The sequence below is a fragment of the Procambarus clarkii genome, chromosome 38 (assembly GCF_040958095.1).
Source record: "Procambarus clarkii isolate CNS0578487 chromosome 38, FALCON_Pclarkii_2.0, whole genome shotgun sequence".
In the NCBI taxonomy this organism is placed as follows: Eukaryota; Metazoa; Arthropoda; class Malacostraca; order Decapoda; family Cambaridae; genus Procambarus; species Procambarus clarkii.
The window spans coordinates 42,066,891-42,093,852 of record NC_091187.1 but is presented as its reverse complement, the minus strand read 5'-3'; the positions used below and the strand labels follow the sequence as shown (position 1 = coordinate 42,093,852).

The window sequence follows — 26,962 nt, the reverse complement described above, 5'->3', positions numbered from 1 at the left end:
GGAAGGCTGGAGCTACAGGTCCAGCACCAACCCAATGCCAGTAATGGGGGCTAGATTTACAGGTCCAGCACCATCCCCTTGCCAGTAGAGTGGGGCTGGAGCTACATGTCCAGCATCAACCCCTGCCAGTAGAGGGGGGCTGGAGCTACAGGTCCAGCACCAACCCTTTGCCAGTAGAGGGGGGCTGGAGCTACAGGTCCAGCACCAACCCCTTGCCAGTAGAGGGGGGCTGGAGCTACAGGTCCAGCACCAACCCCCTGCCAGTAGAGATGGGCTGGAACTACAGGTCCAGCACCAACTCCCTGCCAGAAGGGGGGGGGGGTGGGGTTGGAGCTACAAGTGCAGCACTAACCCCCTGTCAGAAGAGGTGGGCTGGAGGAACTAGCCGAGCACCAACCCGCCAGTAGATGGGGGCTGGAGCTACAGGACCAGTACCAACCCCCTGCCAATATTGGGAAGGGGGGGGGGCTGGAGCTACAGGTCCAGAACCAACCCCCTGCCAGTAGAGGGGAGCTCGAGCTACAGGTCCAGCACCAACACCCTGCCAGTAGAAGAGGGGGCTGAAGCTCCAGGTCCAGCATCAACCCACTGCCAGTAGAGGGGGGCTGGCGCTACAGGTCCAGCACCAACCCCCTGCCAGTAGAGAGGGGCCGGAGCTACAGGTCCAGCACCAACCCCCTGCCAGTAGAGTGTGGCTGGAGCTACAGTTCCAGCACCAACCCCCTGCCAATAGAGAGGGGGGGCTGGAGCTACAGGTCCAGCACCAGCCCCCTGCCAGTTGAGCGGAGCTGGAGCTACAGGTCCAGCACCAACCCCCTGCCAGTAGAGGGGGGCTGGAGCTACAGGTCCAGCACCAACCCCCTGCCAGGAGAGGGGGGCGGGAGCTACAGGCCGAGCACCAACCCGTCAATAAAGGGGGGAGGCAGGAGCTACAGGACCAGCACCAACCCCCTGCCAGTAGAGGCGGGGGGGGGGGGGGGGGTAGCTGGAGCTACAGGACCAGCACCAACCCCCTGCAAGTAGAGGGGGGCTGGAGCTACAGGTCCAGCACCAACCCCTTGCCAGTAGAAGGGGGCTGGTGCTACAGGTCCAGCACCAACCCCCTGCCAGTAGAAGGGGGCTGGAGCTACTGGTCCAGCAGCAACCCCGTGCCAGTAAGGAGGGGGGGTGGCTGGAGCTACAGGTCCAGCACCAACCCCCCTGTCAGTAGCGGTGGGCTGGAGCTAAAGGTTCAGAACCAACCCCCTGCCAGTAGAGGTGGGCTGGAGTTACAGGTCCAGCACCAACCCCGTGCCAGTAAGGAGGGGGGGGGGTAGAGCTACAGGTCCAGCACCAACCCCCTGCCAGTAGAGGAGGGCTGGACTACAGGTCCAGCAACAACCCCCTGCCAGTAGAGGTGGGCTGGAGTTACAGGTCCAGCACCAACCCCGTGCCAGTAAGGGGGGGGGGGGGGTAGAGGTACAGGTCCAGCACCAACTCCGTGCCAATAAGGGGGTGGGGGTAGAGGTACAGGTCCAGAACCAACCCCCTGCCAGTAGAGGGGGGCTGGAGCTACAGGTCCAGCACCAACCCAATGCCAGTAGAGGGGGCTAGATTTACAGGTCCAGCACCATCCCCTTGCCAGTAGAGTGGGGCTGGAGCTACATGTCCAGCACCAACCCCTGCCAGTAGAGGGGGGCTGGAGCTACAGGTCCAGCACCAACCCCTTGCCAGTAGAGGGGGGCTGGAGCTACAGGTCCAGCACCAACCCCTTGCCAGTAGAGGGGGGCTGGAGCTACAGGTCCAGCACCAACCCCCTGCCGGTAGAGATGGGCTGGAACTACAGGTCCAGCATCAACTCCCTGCCAGAAGGGGGGGGTGGGGTTGGAGCTACATGTCCAGCACTAACCCCCTGTCAGAAGAGGTGGGCTGGAGGAACTAGCCGAGCACCAACCCGCCAGTAGGGGGGGGGCTGGAGCTACAGGACCAGTACCAACCCCCTGCCAATATTGGGAAGGGGGGGGGGGCTGGAGCTACAGGTCCAGAACCAACCCCCTGCCAGTAGAGGGGATCTCGAGCTACAGGTCCAGCACCAACACCCTGCCAGTAGAAGAGGGGGCTGGCGCTACAGGTCCAGCACCAACCCCCTGCCAGTAGAGAGGGGCCGGAGCTACAGGTCCAGCACCAACCCCCAGCCAGTAGAGTGTGGCTGGAGCTACAGTTCCAGCACCAACCCCCTGCCAGTAGAGGGAGGCTGGAGCTACAGGTCCCGCACCAACCCCCTGCCAGTAGAGGGGTGCTGGAGCTACAGGTCCAGGACTAACCCCATGCCAGTAGAGGGGGGCTAGAGCTACAGGTTCAGCACCAACCCCCTGCCAGTAGAGAGGGGCTGGAGCTACAGGTCAAGCACCAACCCCTTGCCAGTAGAGGGGGGCTGGAGCTACAGGTCCAGCACCAACTCCCTGCCAGTAGAGGGGGGGCTGGAGCTACAAACCCAGCACCAACCCTCCCTCCCTGCCAGGGGAGGCTGCATTTTCAGGTCCAGCACCAACCCATCTGCCAGTAGAGGGGGGCTCGAGCTACAGGTACAGCACCAACCCCCTGCCAGTAGAGGGGGCTGGAGCTACAAGTCCAGCACCATCCCCATGCCAGTAGAGGGGGGCTCGAGCCACAGGTCCAGCACCATCCCCCTGCCAGTAGAGGGGGCTCGAGCTACAGGTCCAGCACCAATCCCCTGCCAGTAGAGAGGGGCTGGAGTTACAGGTCCAGCACCAACCCCCTGCCAGTAGAGGGGGGCTGGAGCTACAGGTTCACCACCAACCCCTGCCAGTAGAGGGGGACTGGAGCTACAGGTCCAGCACCAACCTCCTGCCAGTAAAGGGGGGCTGGAGCTACAGGTACAGCACCAACCCTCTGCCAGTAGAGGGGGCTAGATTTATAGGTCCAGCACCATCCCCTTGCCAGTAGTGTGGGGCTGGAGCTACATGTCCAGCACCAACCCCTGCCAGTAGAGGGGGGCTGGAGCTACAGGTCCAGCACCAACCCCCTGCCAGTAGAGGTGGGCTGGAGCTACAGGTCCAGAACCAACCCCCTGCCAGTAGAGGGGGAGCTGGAGCTACAGGTCCAGCACGAACCCCCTGCCAGTATAGGGGGCTGGAGCGACAGGTCCAGAACTTATCCCCTGCCAGTAGAGAGGGGCTGGAGCTGCAGGTCCAGCACCAACCCCCTGCCAGTAGAGGGGGGCTAGAGCTACAGATCCAGCATCAACCCCTTGCCGGGATGGAGGTACAGGTCCAGAACCTACCCCCTGCCAGTAGAGAAGGGGCTGGAGATATAGGTCCAGCACCAACCCCCTGCCAGTAAAGGGGCGCGGGAGCTACAGATCCATCACCAACCCCCTACCAGTAGAGGTGGGCTGTAGCTACAGGTCCAGCACCAACCCCCTGCCAGTAGAGGGGGGCTGGAGCAACAGGTCCAGCACCAACCTCCCTGCCAGTAGAGGGGGGCTGGAGCTACAGGTCCAGCACCAACCCTTTGCCAGTAGAGGGGGGCTGGAGCTACAGGTCCATCACCAACCCCCTACCAGTAGAGGGGTGCTGGAGCTACAGGCCGAGCACCCACCCGCCAATAGAGGGGGGAGGCAGGAGCTAGAGGACCAGCACCAACCCCCTGCCAGTAGAGGGGAGGAGGTAGCTGGAGCTACAGGACCAGCACCAACCCCCTGCAAGTAGAGGTGGGCTGGAGCTACATGTCCAGCACCAACCCCCTGCCAGTAGGAAGGGGCTGGAGCTACAGGTCCAGCACCAACCCCCTGCCAGTAGAGGGGGCTGGAGCTACAGGTCCCGCACCAACCCCCTGCCAGTAGAGGGGTGCTGGAGGTACAGGTCCAGGACTAACCCCATGCCAGGAGAGGGGGGCTGGAGCTACAGGGCGAGCACCAACCCCGTGCCAGTAGAAGGGGGGGGGGGGTAGCTGGAGCTACAGGACCAGCACCAACCCCCTGCTAGTAGAGGCGGGCTGGAGCTACAGGTCCAGCACCAACCCCCTGCCAGTAGAGGGGGGGGGGACTGAAGCTACAGGTCCAGCACCAACCCCTTGCCAGTAGAAGGGGGCTGGAGCTACAGTTCCAGCACCAACCCCCTGCCAGTAGAGGGGGCTAGAGCTACAGGTCCCGCACCAACCCCCTGCCAGTAGACAGGTGCTGGAGCTACAGGTTCAGCACCAACCCCCTGCCAGTAGAGGGGGGGCTGTAGCTACAGGTCCAGCACCAACCCCCTGCCAGTAGAGGGGGGCTAGAGCTACAGATCCAGCATCAACCCCTTGCCGGGATGGAGGTACAGGTCAAGAACCTACCCCCTGCCAGTAGAGAAGGGGCTGGAGATATAGGTCCAGCACCAACCCCCTGCCAGTAAAGGGGCGCGGGAGCTACAGATCCATCACCAACCCCCTACCAGTAGAGGTGGGCTGTAGCTACAGGTCCAGCACCAACCCCCTGCCAGTAGAGGGGGGCTGGAGCAACAGGTCCAGCACCAACCTCCCTGCCAGTAGAGGGGGGCTGGAGCTACAGGTGCAGCACCAACCCTTTGCCAGTAGAGGGGGGCTGGAGCTACAGGTCCATCACCAACCCCCTACCAGTAGAGGGGTGCTGGAGCTACAGGCCGAGCACCCACCCGCCAATAGAGGGGGGAGGCAGGAGCTAGAGGACCAGCACCAACCCCCTGCCAGTAGAGGGGGGGAGGTAGCTGGAGCTACAGGACCAGCACCAACCCCCTGCAAGTAGAGGTGGGCTGGAGCTACATGTCCAGCACCATCCCCCTGCCAGTAGGAAGGGGCTGGAGCTACAGGTCCAGCACCAACCCCCTGCCAGTAGAGGGGGCTGGAGCTACAGGTCCCGCACCAACCCCCTGCCAGTAGAGGGGTGCTGGAGCTACAGGTCCAGGACTAACCCCATGCCAGGAGAGGGGGGCTGGAGCTACAGGCCGAGCACCAACCCCGTGCCAGTAGAAGGGGGGGGGGGTAGCTGGAGCTACAGGACCAGCACCAACCCCCTGCAAGTAGAGGTGGGCTGGAGCTACAGGTCCAGCACCAACCCCCTGCCAGTAGAGGGGGGGGGGACTGAAGCTACAGGTCCAGCACCAACCCCTTGCCAGTAGAAGGGGGCTGGAGCTACAGTTCCAGCACCAACCCCCTGCCAGTAGAGGGGGCTAGAGCTACAGGTCCCGCACCAACCCCCTGCCAGTAGACAGGTGCTGGAGCTACTGGTTCAGCACCAACCCCCTGCCAGTAGAGGGGGGGCTGTAGCTACAGGTCCAGCACCAACCCCCTGCCAGTAGAGGTGGGCTGGAGCTACAGGTCCAGCACCAATCCCCAGCCAGTAGAGGGCGGGTGGAGCTACAGGTCCAGCACGAACCCCCTACCAGTAGAGGGGAGCTGGAGCTACAGGTCCAGCACCAACCCCCTGCCAGTAGATGGGGGCTGGAGCTACAGGTCCAGCACCAACCCCCTGCCAGTAGAGGGGGCTGGAGCTACAAATCCAGCACTAACCCCCCCCCCTGCCAGTACAGGGGGGCTGCATTTACAGGTCCAGTACCAACCCCCTGCCAGTAGAGGTGGGCTGGAGCTACAGGTCCAGAACCTACCCCCTGTCAGTAGAGGGGGGCTGGAGCTACAGATCCATCACCAACACCCTACCAGTAGAGGTGGGCTGTAGCTACAGGTCCAGCACCAACCCCCTGCCAGTAGAGGGGGCTGGAGCTACAGGTCCAGCACCAACCCCCTGCCAGTATAGTGGGCTGGAGCTAGAGGTCCAGAACTTATCCCCTGCCAGTAGAGGGGGGCTGGAGCTGCAGGTCCAGCACCAACCCCCTGCCAGTAGATGGGGGTTTAGCTACAGGTCCAGAACCTACCCCCTGCCAGGAGAGGGGGGCTGGAGCTACAGGTTCAGCACCAACTCCCTGCCAGTAGAGGGGGGCTAGAGCTACAGATCCAGCATCAACCCCTTGCCGGGCTGGAAGTACAGGTCCAGAACCTACCCCCTGCCAGTAGAGGTGGGCTGTAGCTACAGGTCCAGCACCAACCCCCTGCCAGTAGAGGGGGGCTGGAGCAACAGGTCCAGCACCAACCTCCCTGCCAGTAGAGGGGGGGCTGGAGCAACAGGTCCAGCACCAACCCTTTGCCAGTAGAGGGGGGCTGGAGCTACAGGTCCATCACCAACCCCCTGCCAGTAGAGGGGGGCTGGAGCTACAGGTCCAGCACCAAGCCCCTGCCAGTAGAGGGGGGCTGGAGCTACAGGCCGAGCACCCACCCGCCAATAGAGGGGGGAGGCAGGAGCTACAGGACCAGCACCAACCCCCTGCCAATAGAGGGGGGGGGGGTGGCTGGAGCTACAGGACCAGCACCAACCCTTTGCCAGTAGAAGGGCGCTGGAGCTACAGATCCATCACCAACCCACTGCAAGTAGAGGTGGGCTGGAGCTACATGTCCAGCACCAACCCCCTGCCAGTAGAGGGGGGCTGGAGCTACAGGTCCCGCACCAACCCCCTGCCAGTAGAGGGGTGCTGGAACTACAGGTCCAGGACTAACCCCATGCCAATAGAGGGGGGCTGGAGCTACAGGACCAGCACCAACCCCCTGCCAGGAGAGGGGGGCTGGAGCTACAGGCTGAGCACCAACCCCCTTCCAGTAGAAGGGGGGGGGTAGCTGGAGCTACAAGACCAGCACCAACCCCCTTCCAGTAGAGGGGGGCTGGAGCTACAGGTCCAGCACCAACCCCCTGCCAGTAGAGGGGGGCCGGAGCTACAGGTCCAGGACCAACCCCTTGCTAGTAGACGGGGGCTGGAGATACAGGTCCAGCACCAACCCCCTGCCAGTAGAGATGGGCTGGAACTACAGGTCCAGCACCAACTTCCTGCCAGAAGGGGGGGGGGTGGGGTTGGAGCTACAAGTCCAGCACTAACCCCCTGTCAGAAGAGGTGGGTTGGAGGTGCAGGTCCAGAACCAACCCCCTGCCATTATAGGAGGGGGGGGGAGCTGGACCTACAGGTCCAGCACCAACCCCCTGCCAGTAGAGGTGGGCTGGAGCTACAGGTCCAGAACCAACCCCCTGCCAGTAGAGGGGGAGCTGGAGCTACAGGTCCAGCACCAACCCCCTGCCATTATAGGGGGCTGGAGCTACAGGTCCAGAACTTATCCCCTACAAGTAGAGGTGGGCTGTAGCTGCAGGTCCAGCACCAACCCCCTGCCAGTAGAGGGGGGCTAGAGCTACAGGTCCAGAACCTACCCCCTACCAGGAGAGGGGGCTGGAGCTACAGGTTCAGCACCAACCCCCTGCCAGTAGAGGGGGGCTGGAGCTACAGGCCGAGCACCCACCCGCCAATAGAGGGGGGAGGCAGGAGCTACAGGACCAGCACCAACCCCCTGCCAGTAGAGGGGGGCTAGAGCTACAGATCCAGCATCAACCCCTTGCCGGGCTGGAGGTACAGGTCCAGAACCTACCCCCTGCCAGTAGAGAAGGGGCTGGAGATATAGGTCCAGCACCAACCCTCTGCCAGTAGAGGGGCGCTGGAGCTACAGATCCATCACCAACCCCCTACCAGTAGAGGTGGGCAGTAGCTACAGGTCCAGCACCAACCCCCTGCCAGTAGAGGGGGGCTGGAGCAACAGGTCCAGCACCAACCTCCCTGCCAGTAGAGGGGGGCTGGAGCTACAGGTCCAGCACCAACCCTTTGCCAGTAGAGGGGGGCTGGAGCTACAGGTCCATCACCAACCCCCTACCAGTAGAGGGGGGCTGGAGCTACAGGTCCAGCACCAACCCCCTGCCAGTAGAGGGGGGCTGGAGCTACAGGCCGAGCACCCACCCGCCAATAGAGGGGGGAGGCAGGAGCTACAGGACCAGCACCAACCCCCTGCCAGTAGAGGGGGGTGGGGTGGCTGGAGGTACAGTACCAGCACCAACCCCCTGCAAGTAGAGGTGGGCTGGAGCTACATGTCCAACACCAACCCCCTGCCAGTAGGAAGGGGCTGGAGCTACAGGTCCAGCACCAACCCCCTGCCACTAGAGGGGGGCTGGAGCTACAGGTCCCGCACCAACCCCCTGCCATTAGAGGGGTGCTGGAGCTACAGGTCCAGGACTAACCCCATGCCAGTAGAGGGGTGCTGGAGCTACAGGTCCAGCACCAACCTCCTGCCAGGAGAGGGGGGCTGGAGCTACACGCCGAGCACCAACCCCCTGCCAGTAGAAGGGGGGGGGGGGTAGCTGGAGCTACAGGACCAGCACCAACCCCCTGCAAGTAGAGGTGGGCTGGAGCTACATGTCCAGCACCAACCCCCTGCCAGTAGGAAGGGGCTGGAGCTACAGGTCCAGCACCAACCCCCTGCCAGTAGAGGGGGGCTGGAGCTACAGGTCCAGCACCAACCCCCTGCTAGGAGAGGGGGGCTGGAGCTACAGGTCCAGCACCAACCCCCTGCCGGTAGAGATGGGCTGGAACTACAGGTCCAGCATCAACTCCCTGCCAGAAGGGGGTGGGGTGGGGTTGGAGCTACATGTCCAGCACTAACCCCCTGTCAGAAGAGGTGGGCTGGAGGAACTAGCCGAGCACCAACCCGCCAGTAGAGGGGGGCTGGAGCTACAGGACCAGTACCAACCCCCTGCCAATATTGGGAAGGGGGGGGGGGGGGCTGGAGCTACAGGTCCAGAACCAACCCCCTGCCAGTAGAGGGGAGCTCGAGCTACAGGTCCAGCACCAACACCCTGCCAGTAGAAGAGGGGGCTGAAGCTCCAGGTCCAGCACCAACCCACTGCCAGTAGAGGGGGGTTGGCGCTACAGGTCCAGCACCAACCCCCTGCCAGTAGAGAGGGGCCGGAGCTACAGGTCCAGCACCAACCCCCTGCCAGTAGAGTGTGGCTGGAGCTACAGTTCCAGCACCAACCCCCTGCCAATAGAGAGGGGGGGCTGGAGCTACAGGTCCAGCACCAACCCCCTGCCAGTAGAGTGTGGCTGGAGCTACAGTTCCAGCACCAACCCCCTGCCAGTAGAGGGGGGCTGGAGCTACAGGTCCCGCACCAACCCCCTGCCAGTAGAGGGGTGCTGGAGCTACAGGTCCAGGACTAACCCCATGCCAGTAGAGGGGGGCTAGAGCTACAGGTTCAGCACCAACCCCCTGCCAGTAGAGAGGGGCTGGAGCTACAGGTCAAGCACCAACCCCTTGCCAGTAGAGGGGGGCTGGAGCTACAGGTCCAGCACCAACTCCCTGCCAGTAGAGGGGGGGCTGGAGCTACAAACCCAGCACCAACCCTCCCTCCCTGCCAGGGGAGGCTGCATTTTCAGGTCCAGCACCAACCCATCTGCCAGTAGAGGGGGAGCTGGAGCTACAGGTCCAGCACCAACCCCCTGCCATTATAGGGGGCTGGAGCTACAGGTCCAGAACTTATCCCCTACAAGTAGAGGTGGGCTGTAGCTGCAGGTCCAGCACCAACCCCCTGCCAGTAGAGGGGGGCTAGAGCTACAGGTCCAGAACCTACCCCCTACCAGGAGAGGGGGCTGGAGCTACAGGTTCAGCACCAACCCCCTGCCAGTAGAGTGGGGCTAGAGCTACAGATCCAGCATCAACCCCTTGCCGGGCTGGAGGTACAGGTCCAGAACCTACCCCCTGCCAGTAGAGAAGGGGCTGGAGATATAGGTCCAGCACCAACCCTCTGCCAGTAGAGGGGCGCTGGAGCTACAGATCCATCACCAACCCCCTACCAGTAGAGGTGGGCAGTAGCTACAGGTCCAGCACCAACCCCCTGCCAGTAGAGGGGGGCTGGAGCAACAGGTCCAGCACCAACCTCCCTGCCAGTAGAGGGGGGCTGGAGCTACAGGTCCAGCACCAACCCTTTGCCAGTAGAGGGGGGCTGGAGCTACAGGTCCATCACCAACCCCCTACCAGTAGAGGGGGGCTGGAGCTACAGGTCCAGCACCAACCCCCTGCCAGTAGAGGGGGGCTGGAGCTACAGGCCGAGCACCCACCCGCCAATAGAGGGGGGAGGCAGGAGCTACAGGACCAGCACCAACCCCCTGCCAGTAGAGGGGGGGGGGGTTGCTGGAGGTACAGTACCAGCACCAACCCCCTGCAAGTAGAGGTGGGCTGGAGCTACATGTCCAACACCAACCCCCTGCCAGAAGGAAGGGGCTGGAGCTACAGGTCCAGCACCAACCCCCTGCCACTAGAGGGGGGCTGGAGCTACAGGTCCCGCACCAACCCCCTGCCATTAGAGGGGTGCTGGAGCTACAGGTCCAGGACTAACCCCATGCCAGTAGAGGGGTGCTGGAGCTACAGGTCCAGCACCAACCTCCTGCCAGGAGAGGGGGGCTGGAGCTACACGCCGAGCACCAACCCCCTGCCAGTAGAAGGGGGGGGGGCTAGCTGGAGCTACAGGACCAGCACCAACCCCCTGCAAGTAGAGGTGGGCTGGAGCTACATGTCCAGCACCAACCCCCTGCCAGTAGGAAGGGGCTGGAGCTACAGGTCCAGCACCAACCCCCTGCCAGTAGAGGGGGGCTGGAGCTACAGGTCCAGCACCAACCCCCTGCTAGGAGAGGGGGGCTGGAGCTACAGGTCCAGCACCAACCCCCTGCCGGTAGAGATGGGCTGGAACTACAGGTCCAGCATCAACTCCCTGCCAGAAGGGGGTGGGGTGGGGTTGGAGCTACATGTCCAGCACTAACCCCCTGTCAGAAGAGGTGGGCTGGAGGAACTAGCCGAGCACCAACCCGCCAGTAGAGGGGGGCTGGAGCTACAGGACCAGTACCAACCCCCTGCCAATATTGGGAAGGGGGGGGGGGCTGGAGCTACAGGTCCAGAACCAACCCCCTGCCAGTAGAGGGGAGCTCGAGCTACAGGTCCAGCACCAACACCCTGCCAGTAGAAGAGGGGGCTGAAGCTCCAGGTCCAGCACCAACCCACTGCCAGTAGAGCGGGGTTGGCGCTACAGGTCCAGCACCAACCCCCTGCCAGTAGAGAGGGGCCGGAGCTACAGGTCCAGCACCAACCCCCTGCCAGTAGAGTGTGGCTGGAGCTACAGTTCCAGCACCAACCCCCTGCCAATAGAGAGGGGGGGCTGGAGCTACAGGTCCAGCACCAACCCCCTGCCAGTAGAGTGTGGCTGGAGCTACAGTTCCAGCACCAACCCCCTGCCAGTAGAGGGGGGCTGGAGCTACAGGTCCCGCACCAACCCCCTGCCAGTAGAGGGGTGCTGGAGCTACAGGTCCAGGACTAACCCGATGCCAGTAGAGGGGGGCTAGAGCTACAGGTTCAGCACCAACCCCCTGCCAGTAGAGAGGGGCTGGAGCTACAGGTCAAGCACCAACCCCTTGCCAGTAGAGGGGGGCTGGAGCTACAGGTCCAGCACCAACTCCCTGCCAGTAGAGGGGGGGCTGGAGCTACAAACCCAGCACCAACCCTCCCTCCCTGCCAGGGGAGGCTGCATTTTCAGGTCCAGCACCAACCCATCTGCCAGTAGAGGGGGGCTCGAGCTACAGGTACAGCACCAACCCCCTGCCAGTAGAGGGGGCTGGAGCTACAAGTCCAGCACCATCCCCATGCCAGTAGAGGGGGGCTCCAGCTACAGGTCCAGCACCATCCCCCTGCCAGTAGAGGGGGCTCGAGCTACAGGTCCAGCACCAATCCCCTGCCAGTAGAGAGGGGCTGGAGTTACAGGTCCAGCACCAACCCCCTGCCAGTAGAGGGGGGCTGGAGCTACAGGTTCACCACCAACCCCTGCCAGTAGAGGGGGACTGGAGCTACAGGTCCAGCACCAACCTCCTGCCAGTAAAGATGGGCTGGAGCTACAGGTACAGCACCAACCCTCTGCCAGTAGAGGGGGCTAGATTTATAGGTCCAGCACCATCCCCTTGCCAGTAGTGTGGGGCTGGAGCTACATGTCCAGCACCAACCCCTGCCAGTAGAGGGGGGCTGGAGCTACAGGTCCAGCACCAACCCCCTGCCAGTAGAGGTGGGGTGGAGCTACAGGTCCAGAACCAACCCCCTGCCAGTAGAGGGGGAGCTGGAGCTACAGGTCCAGCACGAACCCCCTGCCAGTATAGGGGGCTGGAGCGACAGGTCCAGAACTTATCCCCTGCCAGTAGAGAGGGGCTGGAGCTGCAGGTCCAGCACCAACCCCCTGCCAGTAGAGGGGGGCTAGAGCTACAGATCCAGCATCAACCCCTTGCCGGGATGGAGGTACAGGTCCAGAACCTACCCCCTGCCAGTAGAGAAGGGGCTGGAGATATAGGTCCAGCACCAACCCCCTGCCAGTAAAGGGGCGCGGGAGCTACAGATCCATCACCAACCCGCTACCAGTAGAGGTGGGCTGTAGCTACAGGTCCAGCACCAACCCCCTGCCAGTAGAGGGGGGCTGGAGCAACAGGTCCAGCACCAACCTCCCTGCCAGTAGAGGGGGGCTGTAGCTACAGGTCCAGCACCAACCCTTTGCCAGTAAAGGGGGGCTGGAGCTACAGGTCCATCACCAACCCCCTACCAGTAGAGGGGTGCTGGAGCTACAGGCCGAGCACCCACCCGCCAATAGAGGGGAGAGGCAGGAGCTAGAGGACCAGCACCAACCCCCTGCCAGTAGAGGGGGGGAGGTAGCTGGAGCTACAGGACCAGCACCAACCCCCTGCAAGTAGAGGTGGGCTGGAGCTACATGTCCAGCACCAACCCCCTGCCAGTAGGAAGGGGCTGGAGCTACAGGTCCAGCACCAACCCCCTGCCAGTAGAGGGGGCTGGAGCTACAGGTCCCGCACCAACCCCCTGCCAGTAGAGGGGTGCTGGAGCTACAGGTCCAGGACTAACCCCATGCCAGTAGAGGGGGGCTGGAGCTACAGGTCCAGCACCAACCCCCTGCCAGGAGAGGGGGGCTGGAGCTACAGGACCAGCACCAACCCCCTGCAAGTAGAGGTGGGCTGGAGCTACATGTCCAGCACCAACCCCCTGCCAGTAGGAAGGGGCTGGAGCTACAGGTCCAGCACCAACCCCCTGCCAGTAGAGGGGGCTGGAGCTACAGGTCCCGCACCAACCCCCTGCCAGTAGAGGGGTGCTGGAGCTACAGGTCCAGGACTAACCCCATGCCAGTAGAGGGGGGCTGGAGCTACAGGTCCAGCACCAACCCCCTGCCAGGAGAGGGGGGCTGGAGCTACAGGCCGAGCACCAACCCCCTGCCAGTAGAAGGGGGGGGGGGGGTAGCTGGAGCTACAGGACCAGCACCAACCCCCTGCAAGTAGAGGTGGGCTGGAGCTACAGGTCCAGCACCAACCCCCTGCCAGTAGAGGGGGGGGGGACTGAAGCTAAAGGTCCAGCACCAACCCCTTGCCAGTAGAAGGGGGCTGGAGCTACAGTTCCAGCACCAACCCCCTGCCAGTAGAGGGGGGCTAGAGCTACAGGTCCCGCACCAACCCCCTGCCAGTAGACAGGTGCTGGAGCTACAGGTTCAGCACCAACCCCCTGCCAGTAGAGGGGTGGCTGTAGCTACAGGTCCAGCACCAACCCCCTGCCAGTAGAGGTGGGCTGGAGCTACAGGTCCAGCACCAATCCCCAGCCAGTAGAGGGCGGGTGGAGCTACAGGTCCAGCACGAACCCCCTACCAGTAGAGGGGGGCTGGAGCTACAGGTCCAGCACCAACCCCCTGCCAGTATAGGGGGGCTGGAGCTACAGGTCCAGCACCAACCCCCTGCCAGTAGAGGGGGCTGGAGCTACAAATCCAGCACTAACCCCCCCCCCCCCTGCCAGTAGAGGGGGGCTGCATTTACAGGTCCAGCACCAACCCCCTGCTAGTAGAGGTGGGCTGGAGCTACAGATCCATCACCAACACCCTACCAGTAGAGGTGGGCTGTAGCTACAGGTCCAGCACCAACCCCCTGCCAGTAGAGGGGGCTGGAGCTACAGGTCCAGCACCAACCCCCTGCCAGTATAGTGGGCTGGAGCTAGAGGTCCAGCACCAACCCCCTGCCAGTAGAGGTGGGCTGGAGCTACAGGTCCAGAACCAACCCCCTGCCAGTAGAGGGGGAGCTGGAGCTACAGGTCCAGCACCAACCCCCTGCCAGTATAGGGGGCTGGAGCTACAGGTCCAGAACTTATCCCCTACAAGTAGAGGTGGGCTGTAGCTGCAGGTCCAGCACCAACCCCCTGCCAGTAGAGGGGGGCTAGAGCTACAGGTCCAGAACCTACCCCCTACCAGGAGAGGGGGCTGGAGCTACAGGTTCAGCACCAACCCCCTGCCAGTAGAGGGGGGCTAGAGCTACAGATCCAGCATCAACCCCTTGCCGGGCTGGAGATACAGGTCCAGAACCTACCCCTTGCCAGTAGAGAAGGGGCTGGAGATATAGGTCCAGCACCAACCCTCTGCCAGTAGAGGGGCGCTGGAGCTACAGATCCATCACCAACCCCCTACCAGTAGAGGTGGGCTGGAGCAACAGGTCCAGCACCAACCTCCCTGCCAGTAGAGGGGGGCTGGAGCAACAGGTCCAGCACCAACCTCCCTGCCAGTAGAGGGGGGCTGGAGCTACAGGTCCAGCACCAACCCTTTGCCAGTAGAGGCGGGCTGGAGCTACAGGTCCATCACCAACCCCCTACCAGTAGAGGGGGGCTGGAGCTACAGGTCCAGCACCAACCCCCTGCCAGTAGAGGGGGGCTGGAGCTACAGGCCGAGCACCCACCCGCCAATAGAGGGGGGAGGCAGGAGCTACAGGACCAGCACCAACCCCCTGCCAGTAGAGGGGGGGGGGGGGTGGCTGGAGCTACAGTACCAGCACCAACCCCCTGCAAGTAGAGGTGGGCTGGAGCTACATGTCCAACACCAACCCCCTGCCAGTAGGAAGGGGCTGGAGCTACAGGTCCAGCACCAACCCCCTGCCACTAGAGGGGGGCTGGAGCTACAGGTCCCGCAACAACCCCCTGCCATTAGAGGGGTGCTGGAGCTACAGGTCCAGGACTAACCCCATGCCAGTAGAGGGGTGCTGGAGCTACAGGTCCAGCACCAACCCCCTGCCAGGAGAGGGGGGCTGGAGCTACACGCCGAGCACCAACCCCCTGCCAGTAGGAAGGGGCTGGAGCTACAGGTCCAGCACCAACCCCCTGCCAGTAGAGGGGGGCTGGAGCTACAGGTCCAGCACCAACCCCCTGCTAGGAGAGGGGGCTGGAGCTACAGTCCGAGCACCAACCCCCTGCCAGTAGAAGGGGGGGGGGGGTAGCTGGAGCTACAGGACCAGCACCAACCCCCTGCAAGTTGAGGTGGGCTGGAGCTACAGGTCCAGCACCAACCCCCTGCCAGTAGAGGTGGGGGGGGGGCTAGAGCTACAGGTCCCGCACCAACCCCCTGCCAGTAGAGGGGGGCTGGAGCTACAGGTCCAGCACCAACCCCTTGCCAGTAGAGGGGGCTGGAGCTACAAATCCAGCACTAACCCCCCCCCCCTGCCAGTAGAGGGGGGCTGCATTTACAGGTCCAGCACCAACCCCCTGCCAGTAGAGGTGGGCTGGAGCTACAGGTCCAGAACCTACCCCCTGCCAGTAGAGGTGGGCTGGAGCTACAGATCCATCACCAACACCCTACCAGTAGAGGTGGGCTGTAGCTACAGGTCCAGCACCAACCCCCTGCCAGTAGAGGGGGCTGGAGCTACAGGTCCAGCACCAACCCCCTGCCAGTATAGTGGGCTGGAGCTAGAGGTCCAGCACCAACCCCCTGCCAGTAGAGGTGGGCTGGAGCTACAGGTCCAGAACCAACCCCCTGCCAGTAGAGGGGGAGCTGGAGCTACAGGTCCAGCACCAACCCCCTGCCAGTATAGGGGGCTGGAGCTACAGGTCCAGAACTTATCCCCTACAAGTAGAGGTGGGCTGTAGCTGCAGGTCCAGCACCAACCCCCTGCCAGTAGAGGGGGGCTAGAGCTACAGGTCCAGAACCTACCCCCTACCAGGAGAGGGGGCTGGAGCTACAGGTTCAGCACCAACCCCCTGCCAGTAGAGGGGGGCTAGAGCTACAGATCCAGCATCAACCCCTTGCCGGGCTGGAGATACAGGTCCAGAACCTACCCCTTGCCAGTAGAGAAGGGGCTGGAGATATAGGTCCAGCACCAACCCTCTGCCAGTAGAGGGGCGCTGGAGCTACAGATCCATCACCAACCCCCTACCAGTAGAGGTGGGCTGGAGCAACAGGTCCAGCACCAACCTCCCTGCCAGTAGAGGGGGGCTGGAGAAACAGGTCCAGCACCAACCTCCCTGCCAGTAGAGGGGGGCTGGAGCTACAGGTCCAGCACCAACCCTTTGCCAGTAGAGGCGGGCTGGAGCTACAGGTCCATCACCAACCCCCTACCAGTAGAGGGGGGCTGGAGCTACAGGTCCAGCACCAACCCCCTGCCAGTAGAGGGGGGCTGGAGCTACAGGCCGAGCACCCACCCGCCAATAGAGGGGGGAGGCAGGAGCTACAGGACCAGCACCAACCCCCTGCCAGTAGAGGGGGGGGGGTGGCTGGAGCTACAGTACCAGCACCAACCCCCTGCAAGTAGAGGTGGGCTGGAGCTACATGTCCAACACCAACCCCCTGCCAGTAGGAAGGGGCTGGAGCTACAGGTCCAGCACCAACCCCCTGCCACTAGAGGGGGGCTGGAGCTACAGGTCCCGCAACAACCCCCTGCCATTAGAGGGGTGCTGGAGCTACAGGTCCAGGACTAACCCCATGCCAGTAGAGGGGTGCTGGAGCTACAGGTCCAGCACCAACCCCCTGCCAGGAGAGGGGGGCTGGAGCTACACGCCGAGCACCAACCCCCTGCCAGTAGGAAGGGGCTGGAGCTACAGGTCCAGCACCAACCCCCTGCCAGTAGAGGGGGGCTGGAGCTACAGGTCCAGCACCAACCCCCTGCTAGGAGAGGGGGCTGGAGCTACAGTCCGAGCACCAACCCCCTGCCAGTAGAAGGGGGGGGGGGGGGTAGCTGGAGCTACAGGACCAGCACCAACCCCCTGCAAGTTGAGGTGGGCTGGAGCTACAGGTCCAGCACCAACCCCCTGCCAGTAGAGGTGGGGGGGGGGCTAGAGCTACAGGTCCCGCACCAACCCCCTGCCAGTAGAGGGGGGCTGGAGCTACAGGTCCAGCACCAACCCCTTGCCAGTAGAGGGGGCTGGAGCTACAAATCCAGCACTAACCCCCCCCCTGCCAGTAGAGGGGGTGCTGCTTTTACAGGTCCAGCACCAACCCCCTGCCAGTAGAGGTGGGCTGGAGCTACAGGTCCAGAACCTACCCCCTGCTAGTAGACGGGGGCTTAAGCTGCAGGTCCAGCACCAACCCTCTGGCAGTAGAGGGGGGCTAGAGCTACAGGTCCAGCACCAACCCCCTACCAGTAGAGGGGGGCTAGAGCTACAGGTCCAGCACCAACCCCTTGCCAGGATCGAGCTACAGGTCCAGAACCTACCCCCTGCCAGTAGAGAGGAGGCTGGAGATATAGGTCCAGCACCGACCCCCTGCCAGTAGAGTTGGGCTGTAGCTACAGGTCCAGCACCAACCCCCTGCCAGTAGAGGGGGCTGGAGCTACAGGTCCAGCACCAACCCCCTGCCAGTATAGTGGGCTGGAGCTACAGGTCCAGAACTTATCCCCTGCCAGTAGAGGGGGGCTGGAGCTGCAGGTCCAGCACCAACCCCCTGCCAGTAGATGGGGGTGGAGCTACAGGTCCAGAACCTACCCCCTGCCAGGAGAGGGGGGCTGGAGCTACAGGTTCAGCACCAACCCCCTGCCAGTAGAGGGGGGCTAGAGCTACAGATCCAGCATCAACCCCTTGCCGGGCTGGAGGTACAGGTCCAGAACCTACCCCCTGCCAGTAGAGAAGGGGCTGGAGATATAGGTCCAGCACCAATCCCCTGCCAGTAGAGGGGCGCTGGAGCTACAGATCCATCACCAACCCCCTACCAGTAGAGGTGGGCTGTAGCTACAGGTCCAGCACCAACCCCCCTGCCAGTAGAGGGGGGCTGGAGCAACAGGTCCAGCATCAACCTCCCTGCCAGTAGAGAGGGGCTGGAGCTACAGGTCCAGCACCAACCCATTGCCAGTAGAGGGGGGCTGGAGCTACAGGTCCATCACCAACCCCCTGCCAGTAGAGGGGGGCTGGAGCTACAGGTCCAGCACCAACCCCCTGCCAGTAGAGGGGGGCTGGAGCTACAGGCCGAGCACCCACCCGCCAATAGAGGGGGGAGGCAGGAGCTACAGGACCAGCACCAACCCCCTGCCAGTAGAGGGGGGGGGGGGTGGCTGGAGCTACAGTACCAGCACCAACCCCCTGCAAGTAGAGGTGGGCTGCAGCTACATGTCCAGCACCAACCCCCTGCCAGTAGGAAGGGGCTGGAGCTACAGGTCCAGCACCAACCCCCTGCCAGTAGAGGGGGGCTGGAGCTACAGGTCCCGCACCAACTCCCTGCCAGTAGAGGGGTGCTGGAGCTACAGGTCCAGGACTAACCCCATGCCAGTAGAGGGGGGCTGGAGCTACAGGTCCAGCACCAACCCCCTGCTAGGAGAGGGGGGCTGGAGCTACAGGCCGAGCACCAACCCCCTGCCAGTAGAAGGGGGATGGGGTAGCTGGAGCTACAGGACCAGCACCAACCCCCTGCAAGTAGAGGTGGGCTGGAGCTACAGATCCAGCACCAACCCCCTGCCAGTAGGAAGGGGCTGGAGCTACAGGTCCAGCACCAACCCCCTGCCAGTAGAGGGGGGCTGGAGCTACAGGTCCAGCACCAACCCCCTGCTAGGAGAGGGGGGCTGGAGCTACAGGCCGAGCACCAACCCCCTGCCAGTAGAAGGGGGGGGGGGTAGCTGGAGCTACAGGACCAGCACCAACCCCCTGCAAGTAGAGGTGGGCTGGAGCTACAGGTCCAGCACCAACCCCCTGCCAGTAGAGGGGGGGGGGGCTAGAGCTACAGGTCCCGCACCAACCCCCTGCCAGTAGAGGGGGGCTGGAGCTACAGGTCCAGCACCAACCCCTTGCCAGTAGAGGGGGCTGGAGCTACAAATCCAGCACTAACCCCCCCCCTGCCAGTAGAGGGGGTGCTGCATTTACAGGTCCAGCACCAACCCCCTGCCAGTAGAGGTGGGTTGGAGCTACAGGTCCAGAACCTACCCCCTGCCAGTAGACGGGGGCTTAAGCTGCAGGTCCAGCACCAACCCTCTGGCAGTAGAGGGGGGCTAGAGCTACAGGTCCAGCACCAACCCCCTACCAGTAGAGGGGGGCTAGAGCTACAGGTCCAGCACCAACCCCTTGCCAGGCTGGAGCTACAGGTCCAGAACCTACCCCCTGCCAGTAGAGAGGAGGCTGGAGATATAGGTCCAGCACCGACCCCCTGCCAGTAGAGTTGGGCTGTAGCTACAGGTCCAGCACCAACCCCCTGCCAGTAGAGGGGGCTGGAGCTACAGGTCCAGCACCAACCCCCTGCCAGTATAGTGGGCTGGAGCTACAGGTCCAGAACTTATCCCCTGCCAGTAGAGGGTGGCTGGAGCTGCAGGTCCAGCACCAACCCCCTGCCAGTAGATGGGGGTGGAGCTACAGGTCCAGAACCTACCCCCTGCCAGGAGAGGGGGGCTGGAGCTACAGGTTCAGCACCAACCCCCTGCCAGTAGAGGGGGGCTAGAGCTACAGATCCAGCATCAACCCCTTGCCGGGCTGGAGGTACAGGTCCAGAACCTACCCCCTGCCAGTAGAGAAGGGGCTGGAGATATAGGTCCAGCACCAACCCCCTGCCAGTAGAGGGGGGCTGGAGCAACAGGTCCAGCACCAACCTCCCTGCCAGTAGAGGGGGGCTGGAGCTACAGGTCCAGCACCAACCCATTGCCAGTAGAGGGGGGCTGGAGCTACAGGTCCATCACCAACCCCCTGCCAGTAGAGGGGGGCTGGAGCTACAGGTCCAGCACCAACCCCCTGCCAGTAGAGGGGGGCTGGAGCTACAGGCCGAGCACCCACCCGCCAATAGAGGGGGGAGGCAGGAGCTACAGGACCAGCACCAACCCCCTGCCAGTAGAGGGGGGGGGGGTGGCTGGAGCTACAGTCCCAGCACCAACCCCCTGCAAGTAGAGGTGGGCTGGAGCTACATGTCCAGCACCAACCCCCTGCCAGTAGGAAGGGGCTGGAGCTACAGGTCCAGCACCAACCCCCTGCCAGTAGAGGGGGGCTGGAGCTACAGGTCCCGCACCAACTCCCTGCCAGTAGAGGGGTGCTGGAGCTACAGGTCCAGGACTAACCCCATGCCAGTAGAGGGGGGCTGGAGCTACAGGTCCAGCACCAACCCCCTGCTAGGAGAGGGGGGCTGGAGCTACAGGCCGAGCACCAACCCCCTGCCAGTAGAAGGGGGATGGGGTAGCTGGAGCTACAGGACCAGCACCAACCCCCTGCAAGTAGAGGTGGGCTGGAGCTACAGATCCAGCACCATCCCCCTGCCAGTAGAGGGGGGCTGGAACTACAGGTCCAGCACCAACCCCTTGCCAGTAGAAGGGGGCTGGAGCTACAGATCCATCACCAACACCCTACCAGTAGAGGTGGGCTGTAGCTACAGGTCCAGTACCAACCCCCTGCCAGTAGAGGGGCGCTGAACCTACAGGTCCAGAACCTACCTTCTGCCAGTAGAAGGGGGCTGGAGCTACAGGTCCAGCACCAACCCCCTGCCAGTAGAGGTGGGCTGGAGCTACAGGTCCAGCACCAATCCCCAGCCAGTAGACGGGGGGTGGAGCTACAGGTCCAGCACCATCCCCCTGCCAGTAGAGGGGGGCTGTAGCTACAGGTCCAGCACCAACCCCCTGTCAGTGGAGGGGGGCTGGAGCTACAGGTCCAGCACCAACCTCCTGCCAGTAGAGGGGGGCTGTAGCTACAGGTCCAGCACCAACCCCCTGCCAGTAGAGGTGGGCTGGAGCTACAGGTCCAGCACCAATCCCCTGCCAGTAGAGGGGGGTGGAGCTACAGGTCCAGCACCAACGCCCTGTCAGTGGAGGGGGGCTGGAGGTACTGGTCCAGCACCAACCCCCTGTCAGTGGAGGGAGGCTGGAGGTACAGGTCCGGCACCAACCCCCTGCCAGTAGAGGTGGGCTGGAGCTACAGGTCCAGCACCAATCCCCTGCCAGTAGAGGGGGGTGGAGCTACAGGTCCAGCACCAACGCCCTGTCAGTGGAGGGGGGCTGGAGGTACTGGTCCAGCACCAACCCCCTGTCAGTGGAGGGAGGCTGGAGGTACAGGTCCGGCACCAACCCCCTGCCAGTAGAGGAGGGCTCGATAATGGCGCTGACACTTACCACAGGTTATAATGGGGCTGACACTGACTATAGGTGATAATGGGGCTGACACTGACCACAGGTGATAATGGAGCTGACACTTACCACAGGTCATAATGGGGCTGACACTGTCCACAGGTGATAATGGGGCTGATACTGCCCACAGATGATAATGGGGCTGACACTGTCCACAGGTGGTAATGGGGCTGACACTGTCCACAGGTGATAATGGGGCTGACACTGACCACAGGTGATAATGGGGCTGACACTGCCCACAGATGATAATGAGGCTGACACTGTCCACAGGTGGTAATGGGGCTGACACTGACCACAGGTGATAATGGGCTGACACTGTCCACAGGTGATAATGGGGCTGACACTGACCACAGGTGATAATGGGGCTGACACTGTCCACAGGTTAAGGACCTTCGCAGGATTGTGAGGGAGCCCGTCAAGAGGCTGGTGGAGGCTGGCCGGGTGTTGGCCGTCCAGAAAGACCAAGATGGCCGCCGCTCCGCCAGGATAACTCTACAAGACGGACAGCTGTACCTCCACTCACTCCTGCGTCAGCCCACGCTCGCCCACGCCCACACCCTCCAGGTTACTTTATTACACCCACTAGTCTTACTGACATTGCTGACTTACTGAGTTTTGATAACTAATATGATAACATTTTGTTATACAGTTTTCAGCATGATTTATTTGATTTCCTGCAGGAGAGTGAGGTTGTGGGCGTGCTGGAGCCCTCCTGCACCCTGACGTTCCTTGACCTCGGGTGGGCGGGGTCAACAAGAGGGCGGGTCACCATCCGGCTGACCCCTGACACTCCGCTGGCCAGACAGTTTGTGTTGTTGTGTACGGGCCAGCGGGGCCACACCTACCGCAACACTAAACTGTTGCAGGTGTGGAACAAGGGTCAGCCGGGGGAGAGTGTGGTGGGTGGAGACTACGAGAGTAATGATGGTAAGGGAGGAGCCCCACTGCTGCCTGACCTCCAGGGGCAGTACCGGTGGTCAGGCCGGGCAGGAGCTGTGTGGTCCTTGTGGGGGCCGGGGGATCACAGGAGTGCCCAGTTCATCATCACCACCAGGGACCGCCAGGATGGTTACCAGTGGCCACGTGTCTTCGGTGATGTGGTGAGCGGCCTGGATGTGGTGAGGGCAGCAGTCAACCACAGTGACATTACGGAGGTGACTGTGGTGGACTGTGGTGTTGTGCTGCCACTCTAGTTCACTATACCACCACCATCACTACTGTGGTGTTGTGCTGCCACTCTAGTTCACTGTACCATCACCATCACTACTGTGGTGTTGTGCTGCCACTCTAGTTCACTGTACCACCACCACCACTACTGTGGTGTTGTGCTGCCACTCTAGTTCACTGTACCACCACCATCACTACTGTGGTGTTGTGCTGCCACTCTAGTTCACTGTACCACCACCATCACTACTGTGGTGTTGTGCTGCCACTCTAGTTCACTGTACCACCACCATCACTACTGTGGTGTTGTGCTGCCACTCTAGTTCACTGTACCACCACCATCACTACTGTGGTGTTGTGCTGCCACTCTAGTTCACTGTACCACCACCATCACTACTGTGGTGTTGTGCTGCCACTCTAGTTCACTGTACCACCACCATCACTACTGTGGTGTTGTGCTGTCACTCTAGTTCACTGAACCACCACCATCACTACTGTGGTGTTGTGCTGCCACTCTAGTTCACTGTACCACCACCATCACTACTGTGGTGTTGTACTGCCACTCTAGTTCACTGTACCACCACCATCACTACTGTGGTGTTGTGCTGCCACTCTAGTTCACTGTACCACCACCACCACCACTACTGTGGTGTTGTGCTGCCACTCTAGTTCACGGTACCACCACCATCACTACTGTGGTGTTGTGCTGCCACTCTAGTTCACTGTACCACCACCACCACCACTACTGTGGTGTTGTGCTGCCACTCTAGTTCACGGTACCACCACCATCACTACTGTGGTGTTGTGCTGCCTCTCTAGTTCACTGTACCACCACCACCACCACCACTACTGTGGTGTTGTGCTGCCACTCTAGTTCACGGTACCACCACCATCACTACTGTGGTGTTGTGCTGCCACTCTAGTTCACTGTACCACCACCACCACCACTACTGTGGTGTTGTGCTGCCACTCTAGTTCACGGTACCACCACCATCACTACTGTAGTGTTGTGCTGCCACTTTAGTTCACTGTACCACCACCATCACTACTATGGTGTTGTGCTGCCACTCTAGTTCACTGTACCATCACCATCACTACTGTGGTGTTGTGCTGCTACTCTAGTTCACTGTACCATCACCATCACTACTGTGGTGTTGTGCTGCCACTCTGGTTCACTGTACCACCACCATCACTACTGTGGTGTTGTGCTGCCACTCTAGTTCACTGTACCACCACCATCACTACTGTGGTGTTGTGCTGCCTCTCTAGTTCACTGTACCACCACCATCACTACTGTGGTGTTGTGCTGCCACTCTAGTTCACTGTACCACCACCATCACTACTGTGGTGTTGTGCTGCCACTCTAGTTCACTGTACCACCACCATCACTACTGTGGTGTTGTGCTGCCACTCTAGTTCACTGTACCACCACCATCACTACTGTGGTGTTGTGCTGCCACTCTAGTTCACTGTACCACCACCATCACTACTGTGGTGTTGTGCTGCCACTCTAGTTCACTGAACCACCACCATCATTACTGTGGTGTTGTGCTGCCTCTCTAGTTAACTGTACCACCACCATCACTACTCTGGTGTTGTGCTGCCACTCTGTTTCACTGTACCATCACCATCACTACTGTGGTGTTGTGCTGCCACTCTAGTTCACTGTACCACCACCATCATTACTGTGGTGTTGTGCTGCCACTCTAGTTCACTGTACCACCACCGTCACTCCTGCATCACCCTGAACTGCGTATTTTGATGACAATGTAGTTTAAGGACATACCTTTATCACTATATCATCATAACTATCTTTGGTATTTATACTTTGGTATCATATACCTGACAATTACGGCTGTATCACCATCAATGCTATATCTTCTCAGTACTGTAACCTATCATTGCTGTATCACTATAGCTTCACTATCACCTCTATATATCACCATCACCTCAGGCCCCACACTTGGGGTCATATACTGACCATGTTGAGTAACAAATTGTTGGTGTCACTATATGACAGCTGTTGTCACTGTTATATCACCAACAGCTCACTATCACATAACACTATCATTGCTACACCAACATCATTTCACTGTCTCTGCATTATCACCTCACACTGATATTTTTTCCTCCTTACATTCACTGATATATCACTATCATTGCTACAACACCAATACCTTACTGTCACTGCTATATCACCACCATACTATCACAGTTATATCACAATCACTCAGGTGTGTTGTGATATTACCATACTGGACCATGGTGTGTTGTGATATTACCATACTGGTCCATGGTGTGTTGTGATATTACCATACTGGTCCATGGTGTGTTGTGATATTACCATACTGGACCATGGTGTGTTGTGATATTACCATACTGTACCATGGTGTGTTGTGATATTACCATACTGGTCCATGGTGTGTTGTGATATTACCATACTGGACCATGGTGTGTTGTGATATTACCATACTGGACCATGGTGTGTTGTGATATTACCATACTGGTCCATGGTGTGTTGTGATATTACCATATGGGTGTGAGGTTATGACCACACATACACCAGTATGATCATACTGTAGCTGGTGTATGATGTGCTCAAACTGTATAGTGATGTCTTGGCTGATTAGCCTAGTGTCATGAATATTAATTTATGTAGTTATTCTTTTTTCGACAACACACTAGTATTAAATGTGTATTGCCAATGTATTCCATATATATCTATGTATATTATATATCTGTACTATAAGTCCTTGCCATGTATTTGTGGATATATATTAGAGGTCTAGTGAATAGCAGTAGCCTAATGTCATGTAGCTTGAAAAACATCCGTATATGCTTATATTATGGAATGCTACATAATGCTGTATAGGAAATATTATGTGAACTATGATGGAGAATGTATAAATTTAAGTCTCGGATGTATTACTGTCATGTATACTGTGTAATTTCCCTTTCATTATTGTTCATTACATTGTCCTCTAACATTAAATTAGATTTTGGCACTGTGAGATGTATACCACATAAACATGGTTTTGATACACATGTTTTATATATATATATACTTTATATTGTATTCATGTATACTTATGTATAATGGCTGGCTGGCAGACGTCTTGAAATCCTCCCTTAACCCCTCCTCCCCTCTCCCGCCAGTGTTACCATGTCTTGCCAATATGAATTCTTTGTTCACATATTTTTATATCATGATATAATCTTTAATGTACTGAATTATTGATATGTATTATTATGTAAGGCTGTGTATTATAGTCTTTATTTTGTTGATATATGAATTAAGAGTTCTTGATCGAGATATGTCTGTATATGAGCTTGAGATATTTGAAAGAGAGGAGTCAGCTGACTCATAGAGGTGGATACAGTGTCGCTCCCGGCCAGCATGGCTCTGGGCGGTCACTCTTTGATTTTCTCAGTCGATTATTATTATTAACATCTTTATTGACAAAAATAATTACAATTTTGCCTAATCTGAGGATTTTGATAAAGTTTTATTAAAGTGAGGATAATGCTGGTATTCACTGTCACGCAGGACAGAGGGTCATACATAAGACAATAGGTTAAACTGTAGGCTGAAGCACATATATATAATGGTTACAATCAATGTTTTAATGTATGGATATGTGAAAACAACTTTCTATTGTGCACTGCCACACAAGAGCAGGGATGGTTCATAAGTGATGCAGCTTAGAAGTGATATAAATAAAAATTGTTCTTCATTGTTTAAAATGGACAAACAAATTTTGGATAAATTGTTAGGATGTCGTCCAGAACACCTGAGTCAATAAAATAGTTACACAGTTGGTGGTACAATAGGCCAGGAGGTCTAAAGTCCTTTACGGTTTCACATTCAACAATATAGTGTTCTAGTGAATGCATTAAAGGTTTATCACAGAATTTACAATCGAGTATTCTGGTAGTGGCTCAGCCTCACTAACCTGCCAGATGTGTCTATAGCCAAGGCGAATTCGCGCAATGACTACATCACACTGCCTGATTCGGTTACTGTGCTGACCATTCAAATACCTATTATTACAAAACTTGTCATAACTTTTAATACTGCAGCTTTCAGGCCTCTGGGCATTTCTTAGTTCTTCTAAATCTGAAGTAATTTCTTTAATTTGTATGTTATTAATAATTGCATTACATAGTCCAAAGTCATAATCAATGTTTTCTTTCCTGCGAGCCTCATTGGCCAATCGATCTACAAAGTCATGTTTTCCAACTCCAACATGGGATGGGATCCACACAAATTTTATACAAGAGTTATTATCATTGGCAAAAATTACATTCCATTTAATATTACAAGCTACTTCCAACATACATTGTGATGGGTTATTTAAGGACTGCAGAGCACTTTTAGAGTCACAGAAAATAACTCCACCACCATTGAGCTTAAGGTATTCAGTGGCTAGATAAATACCCAATAGCTCGGTCTGTGTCGTGCTTGCCCAGTTGTTCAATCTCTGTGTACTAGTCATGATCATTTCATTCCCTTTATACACTGC

General features: G+C 59.4%; 1 protein-coding gene across 1 annotated transcript in view; it reads left to right on the top strand.

Moving 5' to 3' along the window:
• LOC138372436 (uncharacterized) overlaps window positions 1-26,618 on the top strand; it is an 86,330-nt gene extending 59,712 nt beyond the window's left edge. The window contains exons 5-6 of the mRNA XM_069337921.1: window positions 21,657-21,839; window positions 21,956-26,618. Coding sequence (XP_069194022.1) covers window positions 21,657-21,839; window positions 21,956-22,468 — 696 coding nt within the window. The 3' untranslated portion in view covers window positions 22,469-26,618. The remainder of the gene's footprint in view (window positions 1-21,656; window positions 21,840-21,955) is intronic.
• The last annotated feature ends 344 nt before the right edge of the window (window positions 26,619-26,962 follow it).